Source organism: Ziziphus jujuba, chromosome 9 (assembly GCF_031755915.1).
Source record: "Ziziphus jujuba cultivar Dongzao chromosome 9, ASM3175591v1".
NCBI classification, from domain to species: domain Eukaryota; kingdom Viridiplantae; phylum Streptophyta; class Magnoliopsida; order Rosales; family Rhamnaceae; genus Ziziphus; species Ziziphus jujuba.
The window spans coordinates 2443470-2457580 of NC_083387.1; the positions used below are offsets into that span (position 1 = coordinate 2443470).

General features: G+C 32.8%; 3 protein-coding genes and 1 non-coding gene across 8 annotated transcripts; 3 read left to right on the forward strand and 1 right to left on the reverse strand.

Annotated features, from left to right (window-relative positions):
- Window positions 1–72: 72 nt before the first annotated feature.
- On the forward strand, window positions 73–3606 carry LOC107426065 (protein NETWORKED 3A). Of its 5 annotated transcripts, none has more exons than XM_060820498.1 (3): window positions 73–512; window positions 1110–1221; window positions 2694–3606. In XM_060820498.1, exons 2-3 carry the CDS (start codon window positions 1122–1124, stop codon window positions 3470–3472), a joined length of 879 nt encoding a protein of 292 aa, XP_060676481.1. In that variant the 5' UTR covers window positions 73–512; window positions 1110–1121; the 3' UTR covers window positions 3473–3606. The 5 variants fall into 5 exon arrangements, with proteins under 5 accessions (XP_060676481.1, XP_015891644.2, XP_015891643.1 ...); XM_016036158.4 differs by having other exon boundaries at window positions 75–516; window positions 1084–1221; XM_016036157.4 differs by having other exon boundaries at window positions 75–512; window positions 1101–1221.
- LOC107426066 (classical arabinogalactan protein 26) lies at window positions 3606–4958 on the reverse strand. The gene is made up of 2 exons (XM_025077244.3): window positions 4296–4958; window positions 3606–3739 (listed from the first exon to the last, which is right to left on the reverse strand). Exons 1-2 carry the CDS (start codon window positions 4759–4761, stop codon window positions 3693–3695), a joined length of 513 nt encoding a protein of 170 aa, XP_024933012.2. The 5' UTR covers window positions 4762–4958; the 3' UTR covers window positions 3606–3692.
- A 986-nt stretch (window positions 4959–5944) lies between these two features.
- Window positions 5945–6025, forward strand: TRNAL-AAG (transfer RNA leucine (anticodon AAG)). Its single transcript has one exon. It is a non-coding gene; the product is annotated as a tRNA-Leu (tRNA).
- A 6108-nt stretch (window positions 6026–12133) lies between these two features.
- LOC107426050 (probable indole-3-pyruvate monooxygenase YUCCA10) lies at window positions 12134–13870 on the forward strand. Its single transcript, XM_016036137.4, has 3 exons — window positions 12134–12851; window positions 13027–13260; window positions 13390–13870. The coding sequence occupies exons 1-3, from the start codon at window positions 12237–12239 to the stop codon at window positions 13672–13674; spliced, it is 1134 nt and encodes a 377-aa protein (XP_015891623.2). The 5' UTR covers window positions 12134–12236; the 3' UTR covers window positions 13675–13870.
- The last annotated feature ends 241 nt before the right edge of the window (window positions 13871–14111 follow it).

Consider the following 14111-nt stretch of genomic DNA (forward strand, 5'->3'; position numbering starts at 1 on the left):
GCCCCAAAACGCTCCCCCACCTAAGATATGTCCAAAGCACCTATCGATTGTAAAGTCTTCAATTATAGTCCATGTTTAGAAAAATCCCTCGTAATTACCCAAAACACCCCTCCCTCGGATGTGGAGCCCACTTAAGACCAACCCAAGCCTAAATAAAAAATGCCCACAGCCCAGTTTGGGCAATCGAGTAAATTCACAGATATTTGAATCCGGCTTTACATGGTATGCATGTAATATACTTCAGTGGTGCCTCACTGCCTCGGGTAGCGCGACCTGTTTTGGGTTTTCCTGGTACACGTGTGGGATTCCCATTGGATAAGAGTTCAACGCAAAATAGTAGAAGGCAATGAAAGAAGGAAGCCTAGGAAAGCGAGAAGTGTAGTGTATTTAAACAAGCTACTCCCTTCTCTTCCACCACCCATCTACAGTGGCTCAGAGACAAACGAGACACACAGTGTGAGAAATACACAGAGAGAGCTTCCACGCTCATTGGCAAGGGAAACGAAGTCCAAGCAAGTATTTTATTTTATTTTATATATATATATATATATATTTTTTTGTCTCTATCTGTCTGTTTCTTCTTTTTTATTTTTTATTTTTTTTGTTGAACAAGTTTGGATTTTGATTTATATGAAGAACATATTTGGTTCTTATTCGTTAAGCGCAGAGATTTCCCATTTGGTTCTTCTTTTTCTTCTTCTTGTTCTACTTCGTCTGAATCGGATTTTGGAAAAAGGGAAAGAGTAATTTGGTGATTTTGATATGATAGCTACTAGAAAAATCTCTCTTCTTTTATTATTATTTTTTTAAAAAAAAAATTGTGGGTACGGTTTATTTGGCATTTTGGAATATGAGGTTTTCCCTCTGGAATTTATCGGAAAGAGAATGACTTTCTGAACCTCAATATCATCCTTGTTCTCTAGTGGCTGCCCCCTCTTTTTTAAAATTTAAATGACCAAAACTTTGCTTTCCCTCTTCACTGTTATCGATGCAAAGGAGGTTAATTTCGTCCATTTAAGATACTCCACTGTTTGTTTTTTCTTTTGAAATTTAAAAAAAAAAAAAAATCTAATTTTTTGAAAGATGAATTTTTGATGAAGGAAAAACAGTTAAAGAAGAAGATGATGGGAATGATGAAGAGGCAGACTTCGGCGCGTTGGTGGTGGTCTGAGAGTCACCAGACCCCAGGACGCTCACCATGGCTTCAATCAACTCTTGCTGGTACCCTTTTTATCTTTTTTCTTTTTTGGGTTACTGTTGAAACTTGAAAATGAGTTTTTGATTCTTGACCGTTAGGAACTTCGTGTTTTTTGGTAATTTATAGAACTTTTTATGGTTGGGTCCCCATGAAAGTTCAGTTTATCTGTTTAGTGGAAATTAGACTTGCAAATGAAGAAAATTTCATGATTAGGTGTCAGAAAGGTCCATCATTGATTCTGTATGTATAATAAAAAAAAGTTTGGACGGTGAGAATCTTCATGTAGTTTACTGTTTACCGAGGAGGTTGAAGACAAATTTCTAAGAAAAGTGAAACTCTGAATCGTATTGATCCAAAAAGGTGACTTGCTAACCATTTTTTGTCTCGGATCAAACACCATGTGGATTTGGATCTGAGGAAGCTTAATCTTTGTTGCTTTTACATTCCATATCTTCTCCTCTAAAAACTTATATTCATTTATTATTACTAATATGCAATATATTTACCAATGAATAATATAAACTACTCGTGGGCCGCCACATAGTTCAACTTTGGATAAAGAAACCCATTAATATAAGTCCTTGAGCAGAAACTAGAAAACATCGATTAACGCAGTTACTAGAGTAACTTGTGTATAAATTACTGCATTTTAAGAAAAACAAGGTGCGTGGTGGAAGGTTCAGCAAAGAGGATGGACTACTTGCCTAGGATTAGAGAAAATGAACCTGAGCTTAGGAGGTTACAAAGATCCCTTGAGGATGTGCAGTATCTTATCTTGATCGGTCTAATTCTCAGAGGTCATTTATAGTCAGTGATACGATGATTGTGTAGAATGAAATATAGTGGTGGTCCTCTTTGTACGCGACCCCTTAAGGTCTACCTAGAAATTGTCAAACCTTTGTATGATTTACCTTTAATGGATGGTTTCTGGATAGCCTTTAACTGCACTCTTTTGTGCTCTCATCACCTTTTGGACCCATTGGAAACAAGTTATTGGTTAAAGAACCTTTTCTTTAAGCAAAGTTGGACACAGAGAAAGTAAGAAGGGCCATGGGACTTAATCTCAAATTCATCATTGTGTATATATTGTGTCTTATTTTTGTCTTGGCTTTTCTAATTTTGACTTTAGCAACTTTGGAAGTTGCAGTGCCCTACATGTTGTAGTTTGTCTTTCTATTTCCTGATGTTAAATGTTTGTATATGGTAGTGGACTTTAATGTTTATTTTCCAATTACATCACTGCATTTCCCAGAGTTCAACTTTCCTAAATCTGAATGTCTTGATAACATGATATGTGGTAACTTTTTCACATGAAAAAATGCTTCTTACAATGTTTAAACTCAAAGTTCGAACTGTTCATTAAATGCTAGCTTTTACCATAATCTTTTGGTGCTAGTTCTCTGAAATTTTACTTTTTACTATCCCCCAAGTTAATTAATTATTAGCATTTATCAAATTTCTTATATTGGTGCCCAACTTGTTTCTTCAATTTTAGAACTGGACCAGAAGACAGAGGCCATGCTACAACTGATTGAGGAGGATGCAGATTCCTTTGCTTTACGTGCAGAAATGTACTACAAGAAGCGGCCGCAGTTAATCAGCATGGTTGAAGATTTTTATCGAGCTCATCGCTCATTAGCTGAGAAATATGATCAAGTCAAGTCTGATTCTGGAACTCGCCTGGTGACAACATTAGGAACTTCATTCTCTTCAACGAAAAGTCGTTTAGAGAAGTCAATGAGTGGGGTGGATCGAACCTATGACAGCTTCTCAGAGGTTTGTGACCACGAGGAGTCTGCTGAATCAGAAGTGGATGATCCTGAGCAGGATGATGTCAACCTGGTTGAAGAAGATACAAAAGATGAGGAAGCTCTAAGTGAGGTGAATGATGAAGAAACAAGAGAGGAGGATGTTCTAAGTGAGGTAATTGATGAAGAAACGAAAGATGAGGAAATTATAAGTGAGGTTGGTTCAGACGAAGTGATGAAGTTGAAGGAAGAATTACGAAGACTTGAGGAAGAGAACAGAATTCAAAAGGATCAATTAGAGCAGAAAGATGAAGAGAAAAGAGAGGCAATAAGGCAGCTAAGTTTAGCAGTAGATATGCTGAAGGAAGAGAATGCAAAGCTGAGAAAGTGTATTACAAGAGACTCCCCCAAAAAATCCAGCCCCTCTGAGCTAAAAAGCGAATTAAAGGAGACATTTTTAAGAAAGTTGTTTAATAGGTCTCAAAGGAATTACCGTATTGCTGGTTGTTGCACTCTAGCCCGTTAAGATCCGTAGAACTAAATTTACAGAAATGATCATAACATGTAGAACACATATTTGTAGAAAAATGTCTATACTAGTGGTTTCATCACCTAAACTCAAGTTAGAAAGATTAAAAGTTATTTTCTTTTGAGGTAGTTTACATCATTGCTAGTATTCTTAGTGACACAGTCAAAAGTATGTACAAGTAATTTGTCTTGTTATTTTCTCCATCTTTGTCTTACTGTTATGGCACTCCCGTGAACCCTTGACAATAGGGATGAAAAACTATTTCTGTATTACATTTAAAAAAAAATAAAAATCAAAGAGAGAGAATGTTGAGAAATGAAATTAATAAATAATGCAAAAGAAATACACATCAATTCCACTTCTCTCCCAAAAAAATGTTCTAAAAAAAAAAATTTCCAACTTCCAAGTGGGTATCTTTGTGCTGAAATATTTAAAATCCGCACCTCATTTGGCTTTTTTGGGGACATATTAAAAATAATACAAGATTGAAAATGACCACAATTATTTCTTACTTTATACTTTTTTGTTTTTTTTTTTGGGCTTTATTAGATCCCCAGTGATATTGTGCTCTCTCATAAATTCACAACAATGCCATGCACTATCACATCTACCTGACATCACAGTAACGCATATACCAAATACTACCAGAAAAACAATATACAAACTACAAAAACATAAAGTAGAAGCACCAGTACCAATAATTGAAGCTACACACACAATCTTTCTTTCTTTTTTTATTTTTTGCTTCTTTTTTTTTTTTTTTTTTAAAAATTTTTCTTTTATAAGAAATGGAATATTAACGACAACAGTTCTCACATACCAGCTAGCCGCATTGAGAAAACCACCATGAAAATCAGAAAAGCAACAAGTTTTAGAGGCTGAGAAGAAGATACAGAGACTGAAGAAGAAGCAGGCAAAGACCCTGAAGGTGGAAAAGCAAAATCACCAGGTCCAGGAGCAGCCACATAATCAGGATTTGGTGGGCTTGGACTGGATGGAATGGTGGGCAGTGAAGATTGAGTTGGAGAAGGAGGGACTCCACCAGGTGAGGGAAACAGAGGAGTAATATCTGGTGAAAGAGTTGGAGAAGAAGAAGAAGACAGAGGAGCACCTGGTAACAATGCTGGAGCAGCTGAAATTGTGGAAATTAACTTCTTATCCACCAATTCTTGATAATTTGATGTTGGTGTTGATGAGGCTAATATTGAAGAATGACAAACGATGAAAACCATCAACAATATAGCCATGAATGTTGAACAAAAGGAAGCCATAAATGATGATAACATCAATTCTCTTATGAGTGGGAAAAAACTCTACTTTAATGAATGTGTCTTTTTGAGAGGGAAATTTTAAGTATAAAGGAAGGAAGAAAAGTGGCAAGGAAAGAATTATGAGGAGGTTGATGATTAAAAAGGCTTAAAAGGGTCTTCTGGTATAGAGGAAAAAAAAAAAAAGGTAGTGGAAAAGTGGGTAGTGACCCACTAGGTGAGCAAAGGACAATTGAGAAGCTGTTATAGATGAAAATACAGCTTTGCATGTTGTGCTAAATGACAAGGTTGATTTATGGTTTACCTCTCTGTAGCACATGAAGATGAGGTGTCTGCCTTTTTTTCTTTTATTTTCTTTCTTTTATCTTTTTGGGTATGGTGGTGGGATTCAGTTAGCCCGTGAATCTGTCTTTTAAGATTTTAATTCTTTGGCACATTGATATCCCCAGTTAATCGCACTTGTCTTTTGTTACACAGACTGTTGCTAAACTTGTCATCCTTACAGACCACAAGGATAATTTTCTACACAACAGTAAGTGGATTTATGAGCTTCATATGTTATTTTTGGAATTTGTATATTTTTAATACTTGAATTTTATTTTGTTTTATTTATATATTCTTTTTGTCGTATGCAATTTTGACGATAAGAAGTACAATGAGGGATGATGTTAGAAAAGGCAGTAGAGAGGTAAATAGTATGCTAGATTAGGATTTAATATGATGGAGGTCCCTGGCTTTTTATCGCTTTATATTTGGGTTATGTTGTCTAATCAAAGTGTATGTAATTTATACATAAAAAAAATAGGATTTGCTGGGTCACACACTCACGGGTTGGCCAATGATAAGTTACACATGCTTAGCAAGTTTGAATAAAGAGAAGAAAGAGGAAAAATTGTTTCCAATTTCACCTCTTTCAGTAAAAAATTGAGTGAGATAGAGAAATTCCAAAGCTTCATTAATGGTGAATGCAGGAAAAAAAAATCATTTCGGATTCAAATTTTGGAATCCCAAGTCACACCTTGAATAGAAATTACTATGATTGAAACGAACAGTTAAGTAAGAATGTAACTGTCTTTGAATAAAACTTACAGTTCAGAATTTTCAATTTGGACTCTTTGCTGGATGGCGGATTGACAGGATGTTGAAGAGTCAAAAAGAACCTTTGTTGAAATCCATTTAGTTTGGGAGACTTTCATACAATGTTGAGATGGCCGAGTTGGTCTAAGGCGCCAGATTAAGGTTCTGGTCCGAAAGGGCGTGGGTTCAAATCCCACTCTCAACATCAAATTTTGATTTACTTTTTCCCTTAGTCTGCCTAGTCTCATCCTTTGTATATTTATCCTTGTTCTTGGTCTGCCTAGTCTTATCCCTGAATGTTTTAATTGTTGGGTCTGGAAATTGCATTGGAGCAACCAGAACATGGTGCAAAAACTTCCATCATTGTTCGAAGGCCGGTTAGAAACAAACTATATACTATAATTTTGAATTTTTACCATTTCTTAATTTGTTGGATTTACAGGACTGCAGGTTCGTTTTCTTTCGAGGTGGATGGCATATTTGGCAAAGGCTTTGATGAAATATGTTCCAAATCACAAGATGTTGGACTCTTTGATGATATTTCTAAGCATTCTGGCATATGGGGGACCAGATCAAGTATGGTATGAACAAGCCTACAGAGGGTCCCTCTCTTAGCAGGATCTAGCATATGGCAAATTCTAATTCGTAGATGTGGGTACCTTTAATAAGTTCAAGTCCAGGGAGATTCAGGTACTGCTCATGACCATATATTAAGATTAATATATTAAAAATTGTGGATTATTAATATATACAGTCCAATAATAATATGCAGGAATTGGCAGCAGATATAGAAAACATTAGAGGCAAGTGTTGCTGAAGGATGGGAAGTCATACCAATATGACTCAAATCATTTTCTGTACTGCTTTCAACACAGATCAGCACATTTGTGGCTTCAGGCTGATCACTCAAACAAAGCTATAGAACATTCAAAGAAAATAAGAAAAGTTTGAGCATCTTCCAAACTCGAATCCCCCACTATATAAAGTGATATATTCATATATTTATTCATTCTAAATGTAACTAAACGACAATTAAATTATGGTGAGCAGGCACGTGATGATCTTCTGAACGACAGTCGGATTTCAAAAACGACAAATGCTAATAGGGGGAGTGGATAGAATGGTTTGTGTATTTGGTGGGTCTGTCATTGACAGGGTTTGTATGGAGCTAAAGCTGATGCTAAAAAATATTGCCAATTATATTAAGTCACTTCTGTAATAACATGTCCCAACAAAGTTTGCATTATTAACCTCTCTTATTTTGTAGTTGGTCTCACTGATTATTTTTTACATGACAATCTCATCCATCTTTTAAAGGATGACAGAAATTATTATAATATTTAATATCTGAAAGTTAATAAATTGATATAGTTTGTAATATTTTTACTGGGATAAATTACAATACTAATGTTTATTACTTTTCAAAATCCAATTAAAAGATTATCACTTTTTTTTTTCTAACTTAGGGAGATGAATTTCTACAAAAAATAAAATAAATAAAAGAAAAGAAAAAGAAAAAAAAAATCCCCTTGGACAAGAAAAATGTTAAAAGTTTGAAAACAATTTATTGTTCTCATCCACAAATTATCTTGTTCAATTTTGTGATCCTCCATCAAATTGAGATCCCATCAAATTGTGATCCAAAATTACTTTAGGCTCAAATATATTAAAGGTCCATTGGAAGATTTGGGTTGGCCCAAATTTGATGACTACGGATCCGATGATGGGCATGAACCATCAACTTTGGATATTATATATAGTATATAGATTTTCAGGGGATTTTCCGGCTTCATTGCTTCTAACTTGGAGCTCTTTAATAAAAATGCCTATCTAAAGCCCTTTTTTTTTTTTTTTAAAGGAAAAATAAAATAAAACGACCAATTTTAGCTGGAATGTAGGAATAATTTAATAATTAAGTCAAATGGTTGACAAATAATAAGAAAATTGCTGTCCAAACATGGTATATGTCAGTACCGACCAAAACAAGAAGATAATAATAAATATATTACTGATGAAAATGGGATAGTGAAGTAAATTTTTTTTTTTTTTCTTTTGTTGAATAAAAAAGGGACCCCGATGAGATTCATTACGAGATACAAATGGGCTTATTAAAAATCGAACTCACAACTTCGGATTCGTAAAATAATAGGATGATGGCTTTCTTTCATTTGCTTCTTCTGTCAAGAAAAGCAATTAAATTAGTATAATGATTTTCGGTACTTCATCAAGGGCTGAACTTGTCAACTATTGCTTCAGATGAATTAATTTCCTTTTTTTTTTTTTTTTTTTTTGGCCCTGTTTTTGTTTTCTTTTTTCATTTATTTATATTTTTGTTTTTCTGTTTTTTTTGGGCTTTTTGTGTTTAAGTCTTCACTACATATACCATTTCAGTTTCTTGCCCATTATCTCTTTTACATAATCAAAAAGTCAGCAGGAGTTTTTTATTTGCCCACAACATTGACATTGTAAAAGAAGTGGCCATGGCCTAATTATCTAATAATATATAGAAGCAAAAAAAAAAAAAAAAAAAAAACTGGTTTTATCTATATTAATATATAAGAAATTCTATACCGTGACGTTTAATTGCAAAAACAAGGAGTTTGATGACGGCAATGAGTTTTAACTAATAATTAATTGTTTTGGTTGAGAATAATTCAGACAGCTAACTAGTAACATGATTCTAAGATACCTTTATAATTAGGTGAATGTATTCTATAGAATTATATATATATATATATATATTTGTATACTTTAGCTTATTAATCAATATGATATCAACCTTTCAAGGATACAAAAATTTTTTTTTATACAAAGTTTGTTTTTGGGGACTACTCTAGAAGAAGCTTGTGGTTTGGGGGTTGGTGATGATGCAATTTGCTAGTTGACTTTAATTGAAACACTTGGTCCAAAGGTTAGGAGAATACGTAATCAAAATTTAGCTAGCTTGCCAGCTTTAATAATCACCTCTAACTCATACATGTATGTATGCATATATGTTTATTTATTCCATTAGCGTGTGCCAGTCATGGAAACATGATCATCCTTCCATGCTATAGCTTCTTAAGTTAAATCCAAACAAATTGTAGCAAAAAAAATATATGAAAATAGTTAAACTAAACAAAAGAGGAACTACAAAGAGAGAGAGAGAGAGGGAGAGAGAATCAGAGAAAGTTCTGCAAATAAAAAAAACATAATATATACATATATATATATATATATATTTAAAATTGATATAGCATATAACATTTTGACAAAGAAAGAATATTATATATATATATATATATGTTAACTTTATGGAAACAACTTAATAAAAAAATCACTATTTCAATCTAATTAAGTTGGAAATGTTTAAAATAATATTCTACTTATCTTAAAAAAAAAAAAAAAATATTGACTTAAAAAGTAGATATAACATGCATGCTCATACTTTATTGAACATACTGAACACAATTCTAGGCAAGAAAGTATACCAAGACGATTTTTTTTATGATGGGTTTTAGATGTTTCTTCGTGCCCACACGTAGTCATTTATCTGGTTAGAAATTCCAACCTTTTTACTGGGTTTTCTTTCTGCTTTCTTTTGGGTACCAAACCCTAGGTTACAGAAATAATCAGACTAAAAATATGAGACCCGCAGATGAAGCATTGAATCTGACTAGGCTACAAAGATGTTTGAAAAGCAGGTGGCAAGGAAAACCAGTTGCTTTTGAAACCAAATGAAGTCACATGATGGAGAGCCAACAGTATTCTTCTTTACTAACAACTTTTTCAAATATATATATTTTTTGTTTTTACTTTAATTTCAAAACTATTATTACTCATATATATATATATATATATATATATGTGTGTGTGTGTGTGTGTGTGTGTGTGGATTGCACTTGATAAGCCAGATAGGTAATAATAACCACCAACATTAACTCTTAAATCCTAGTTCGTTAAAGGATGAAGCTAAAACATAAAAAAAATTTCTTTCTCCCAATTTCGTATGTGCAAAATAAAATTGAAAACTTTTCTTTTTTGTTCTGTTTTTGTTTTTGGTTGGTAAATAATTAATTTTGACGAATTGCAAGAGAAATTATAGTATCATAGTAAATATTGTAGATATATATTTTCAGATCCTGAGATGAGAGATGTGAATCCAAAATTATCAGTGTTGGAAATTGGAATGAGTTAATGTGGAGATAGAGGGACAAAACCAAGTAGAGTGGGGCAAATGCGAATGCAGCTTGGACACGAAGCATTACAATGTTTGTCCCTTTAAGCATCGATCATTGTCAATTATTTTCCACCGACCACACACAGACAAAATATTGCTTACTTGCTCATCTGTTTTTTTATGTGAATTTAACCAAACCTTTATACATGATTAAATGTTCTGTTTTCGTAGTATGTTTGGTATAGAGGAAGAAAAATATAAATAATTTAAGATTAGGCCCCACGCATATGCATATATATATATATATATATATATAGAGAGAGAGAGAGAGAGAGAGAGAGAGAGAGAGCTGAGGATTAAAAGGAAGATTAGAATATATATATAGTATACTTTGTTTAATAGGAGTTTAATTCAATATTATTTTACAATTATATATAGACATACATATTAATTGATAGGATTAACTGAGAATGAGAATAGATTACAAAAAATAATAATCGCATTCGTTTTTCTTTAATCATTCCCTTAAATTTTAGAGGATAGTCTCTATGGTACAAAAATTCTTTCTATTTATCTCCTTTTTCTTCAATATCGGTATTAATAATTAGACAATGGCTTTTTATTCTATTATTTTATGGCTAGTATCAAATATAAAAGCAAATATCAAATAAAATTATAAAATCTTATTTTTGAGGTGTGTTTGGCATGCCGGACTAGACTGTACCAACATCAAATTATAAAGAATCCATGTGTAGTGCAACATAACTTACGGACATTGGATACTTGCAAGCAAGGCAGGACATCATTTACTCGTAACTAACATTCAAGTAAAAAACTGCGTTTCTTTTAAAAAAATAAATAAATAAAGGAAGGTAAGGAACCGCATTATAATTTATACCAACAAAGAGAGTGTGTATATATACATATATATATATATATATATATAAATTGAAAAGGGACAATTTAATTGTGAACCGAATTATTCCAAAAGATAAAGGTAGAATAAATTTAAAAACAATATTTTTTTAAAAATATTAAATTCTACTTTCTGCTTCAAATTAATCATATAATTTAAGTGTCATAAATATTTATCAACAAAACCAGCCTTTACGTTTTTTTTTTTTTTTTTTTTTTTTTTTTTTGGGCTGAGAACCAATCTTTACGTTTAATCGCCAGCATAACGTACTGGTCAATCAGCATTAGAGTATAATTTTTTTTTTCTTCTTATTATTTAAAAAAAAATATATATATATATATATATATCGTTATAATGTGATAAATTTGTGACAATAATCTAAAACCGATCTAGCACGGTCGACGAGACAAACTTGACTTGACTGACTTGACAGTTGGGCATCCATGCAGCATCCAGCATATGGAAGCTTAATAATGTGTCGATTTTTGATTCGCGTGAAAAAAAATAAATTAAAAACCACCTTCCTCTTCCACACTCATCATTCATGCCCTTGCCCTGGATTTGTAGCCACTCAGATCCTCTACTGTTTTTTGATAGTTTCTCTTGTGGGTCCTATCCAATTGAACCCTATTCTTTCTTAAACAAATGATATTTATATATATATATATATATATTTGGTTTTTTAACGAAAATAATTAACTAAATTTAATCTATGGTAAATTTAAAACACGAATTTTTTAATAGATAGAAGAGCTTTTAGTAAACCAAGACCTTTAACCAGGAGAATAAGACTTTTAAATTTTAATAAAAATTAAATTTCTGGTTTTCCAAAAATAAAATATTCTAACAAGTCTGCTTAGCAAAGTCAGACAGAATAGTCGTATCCTATTGCAAATTCACATATTCCATGCATCCCGTACTCGTATCTCCATTTTCGTCAAATCCGAGCAACACCATTTGTGCCAAATTCGAGCAAAACGTATACATATGACATACTTTATAAAATAACATTTCATTAAATAAGTTGGAGACATGACTTGAGATTTAAAAGTCATGCTACTGGGTCAATTTCATCGGTTAAATGCACCAGCTATAATAATAGGTAATTAAAAAAAAAAACGGAACCAATGAGGAAAAACAATATAAATAAATAAATTTCCACATTATTTAATAAAGTTAAATTCTTTGTAGATTATTTATTTTAGTGATTTAACGTTATTTATGTGTGTATATATATACAGCGTACCTTATTTGCTTCTCATTCAAGGTTTCATTTCCTTTCTCCTTCCTTCTTGACTTGTGTGTCTTCTTTCACTAAAATATCCATACAAAACCAAAAAAATGGAGGAACAACAACCAGTTATAATAGTCGGAGCGGGTCCATCGGGGCTGGCCACAGCCGGATGTTTGACCCGTTTATCGATCCGACATATAATTCTGGAAAGAGAAGATTGCTTTGGTTCTCTGTGGAAGAAATATTCCTATGAGCGTCTTCATCTTCACCTTGGGAAACAATTCTGTGAGCTTCCCCATTTCTCTTTCCCACGCTCATGCCCAACTTATGTGCCCAGAAAGCAGTTCATTCAGTATTTGGATGACTATGTCTCCCACTTCAACGTCAATCCTCTGTATAAGAGAACCGTCCAGTCTGCGATTTTCGATCGAGTTTCTGGGAATTGGAAATTGAAGGCCAAGAATGGTGATTCCGGCGAGATTGAAGAGTATGTTGGGAGGTTCTTGGTGGTGGCTACAGGGGAAACCACCGACCCTTATATTCCTGAGATTGAAGGTTTGGGTAGTTTCAATGGCGAGGTTATACATTCAACTGGGTATAGATCTGGGATGGAGTTCAGTAATAAGAGTGTTTTGGTTGTTGGCTCTGGAAATTCAGGCATGGAAATTGCATTGGACCTTGCAAATCACGATGCTAAAACTTCCATTATCGTTCGAAGCCCGGTAAGAACACACACACACACACACACACACACACACACACACAAAAAAAAAAAAAAGAGTTTTAATTATTACTGTTTTTTTTTAAAAATCTCTGCTCTGGAGGTTGATTTAATTAAATTTTCGGTTAATTTAATTAATTTGTCATTTAATTTTTATTATTATTGTATAAATGCAGGTTCATTTTCTATCTAGGAGGATGGTGTATTTGGGATTGATTTTATTGAAGCATCTACCATGTAACATAGTGGACTCATTGATGGTGATGCTAAGTAAGCTTGTCTATGGGGACCTCGCAAAGTATGGTATAAAGAGGCCTAGTGAGGGTCCATTCTTTATGAAGGTCAAGTACGGTAAATACCCAGTAATTGATGTTGGGACCTACGAAAAGATCAAATCCGGGGAGATTGAGGTTTTGAAAATTTTCAATTTAAAAAAAATATGGGTTTGCTTCAAATTTTTTATTTTTTTTGGTGTATGCTTGAAAAGAATCAAAAGTTGTTTGTTTGTTTTGGTAATACATGTTGTTTTATATGTGCAGGTTTTGTCAGCAGAAATAGGAAGTATAAAAGGCCAAGAAGTGGTACTGAAGAATGGGAAATCGTATAATTATGATTCAATTGTGTTTTGTACTGGCTTTAAGAGATCCACTCATTTATGGCTTCAAGGGGGTGAAGATCTTCTAAGTGAAGATGGAATTTCAAAATCAAGTGGGTGGATGGGGAAAAATGGTTTGTATTGTGTTGGTCTTTCAAGAAAAGGGTTGTATGGAGCTAGTTTGGATGCTCAAAATATTGCAAATCATATCAAGTCCCTTCTGATTTAGTCCTCAAGAAAAGCAAAGAAGTGCCTATTTAGCATACAGAATTGCATATATGTATGAAAAGTTGAATAATGTTTATTAATTAGTAGCTACAATATTTTTATTTTAGTGTTTTTGTGAAAGCAATATAAAGTGTAATGGGTATTATAAGGTATCTACCCTTTTTAATTAAAATTTTGGAAAAATGTATTTATGTTTATATGCATATTTGTTATATTTATTTTTATGTTAATTTTTAGTGTTCAGACTACATGTGAGATAGCAACACAAATTTACAATAGACTTACTTTATTTTACATTACACACACATTATTTTAATAAATTTATACTAAAATAATTAAATATCTATGCAACAATTACAGCATCAGAATGTAATATATTATCTATATAGATTTTTGAATGTTTAGAACTTTGTCCTCATTTTATACTGGACACCTATC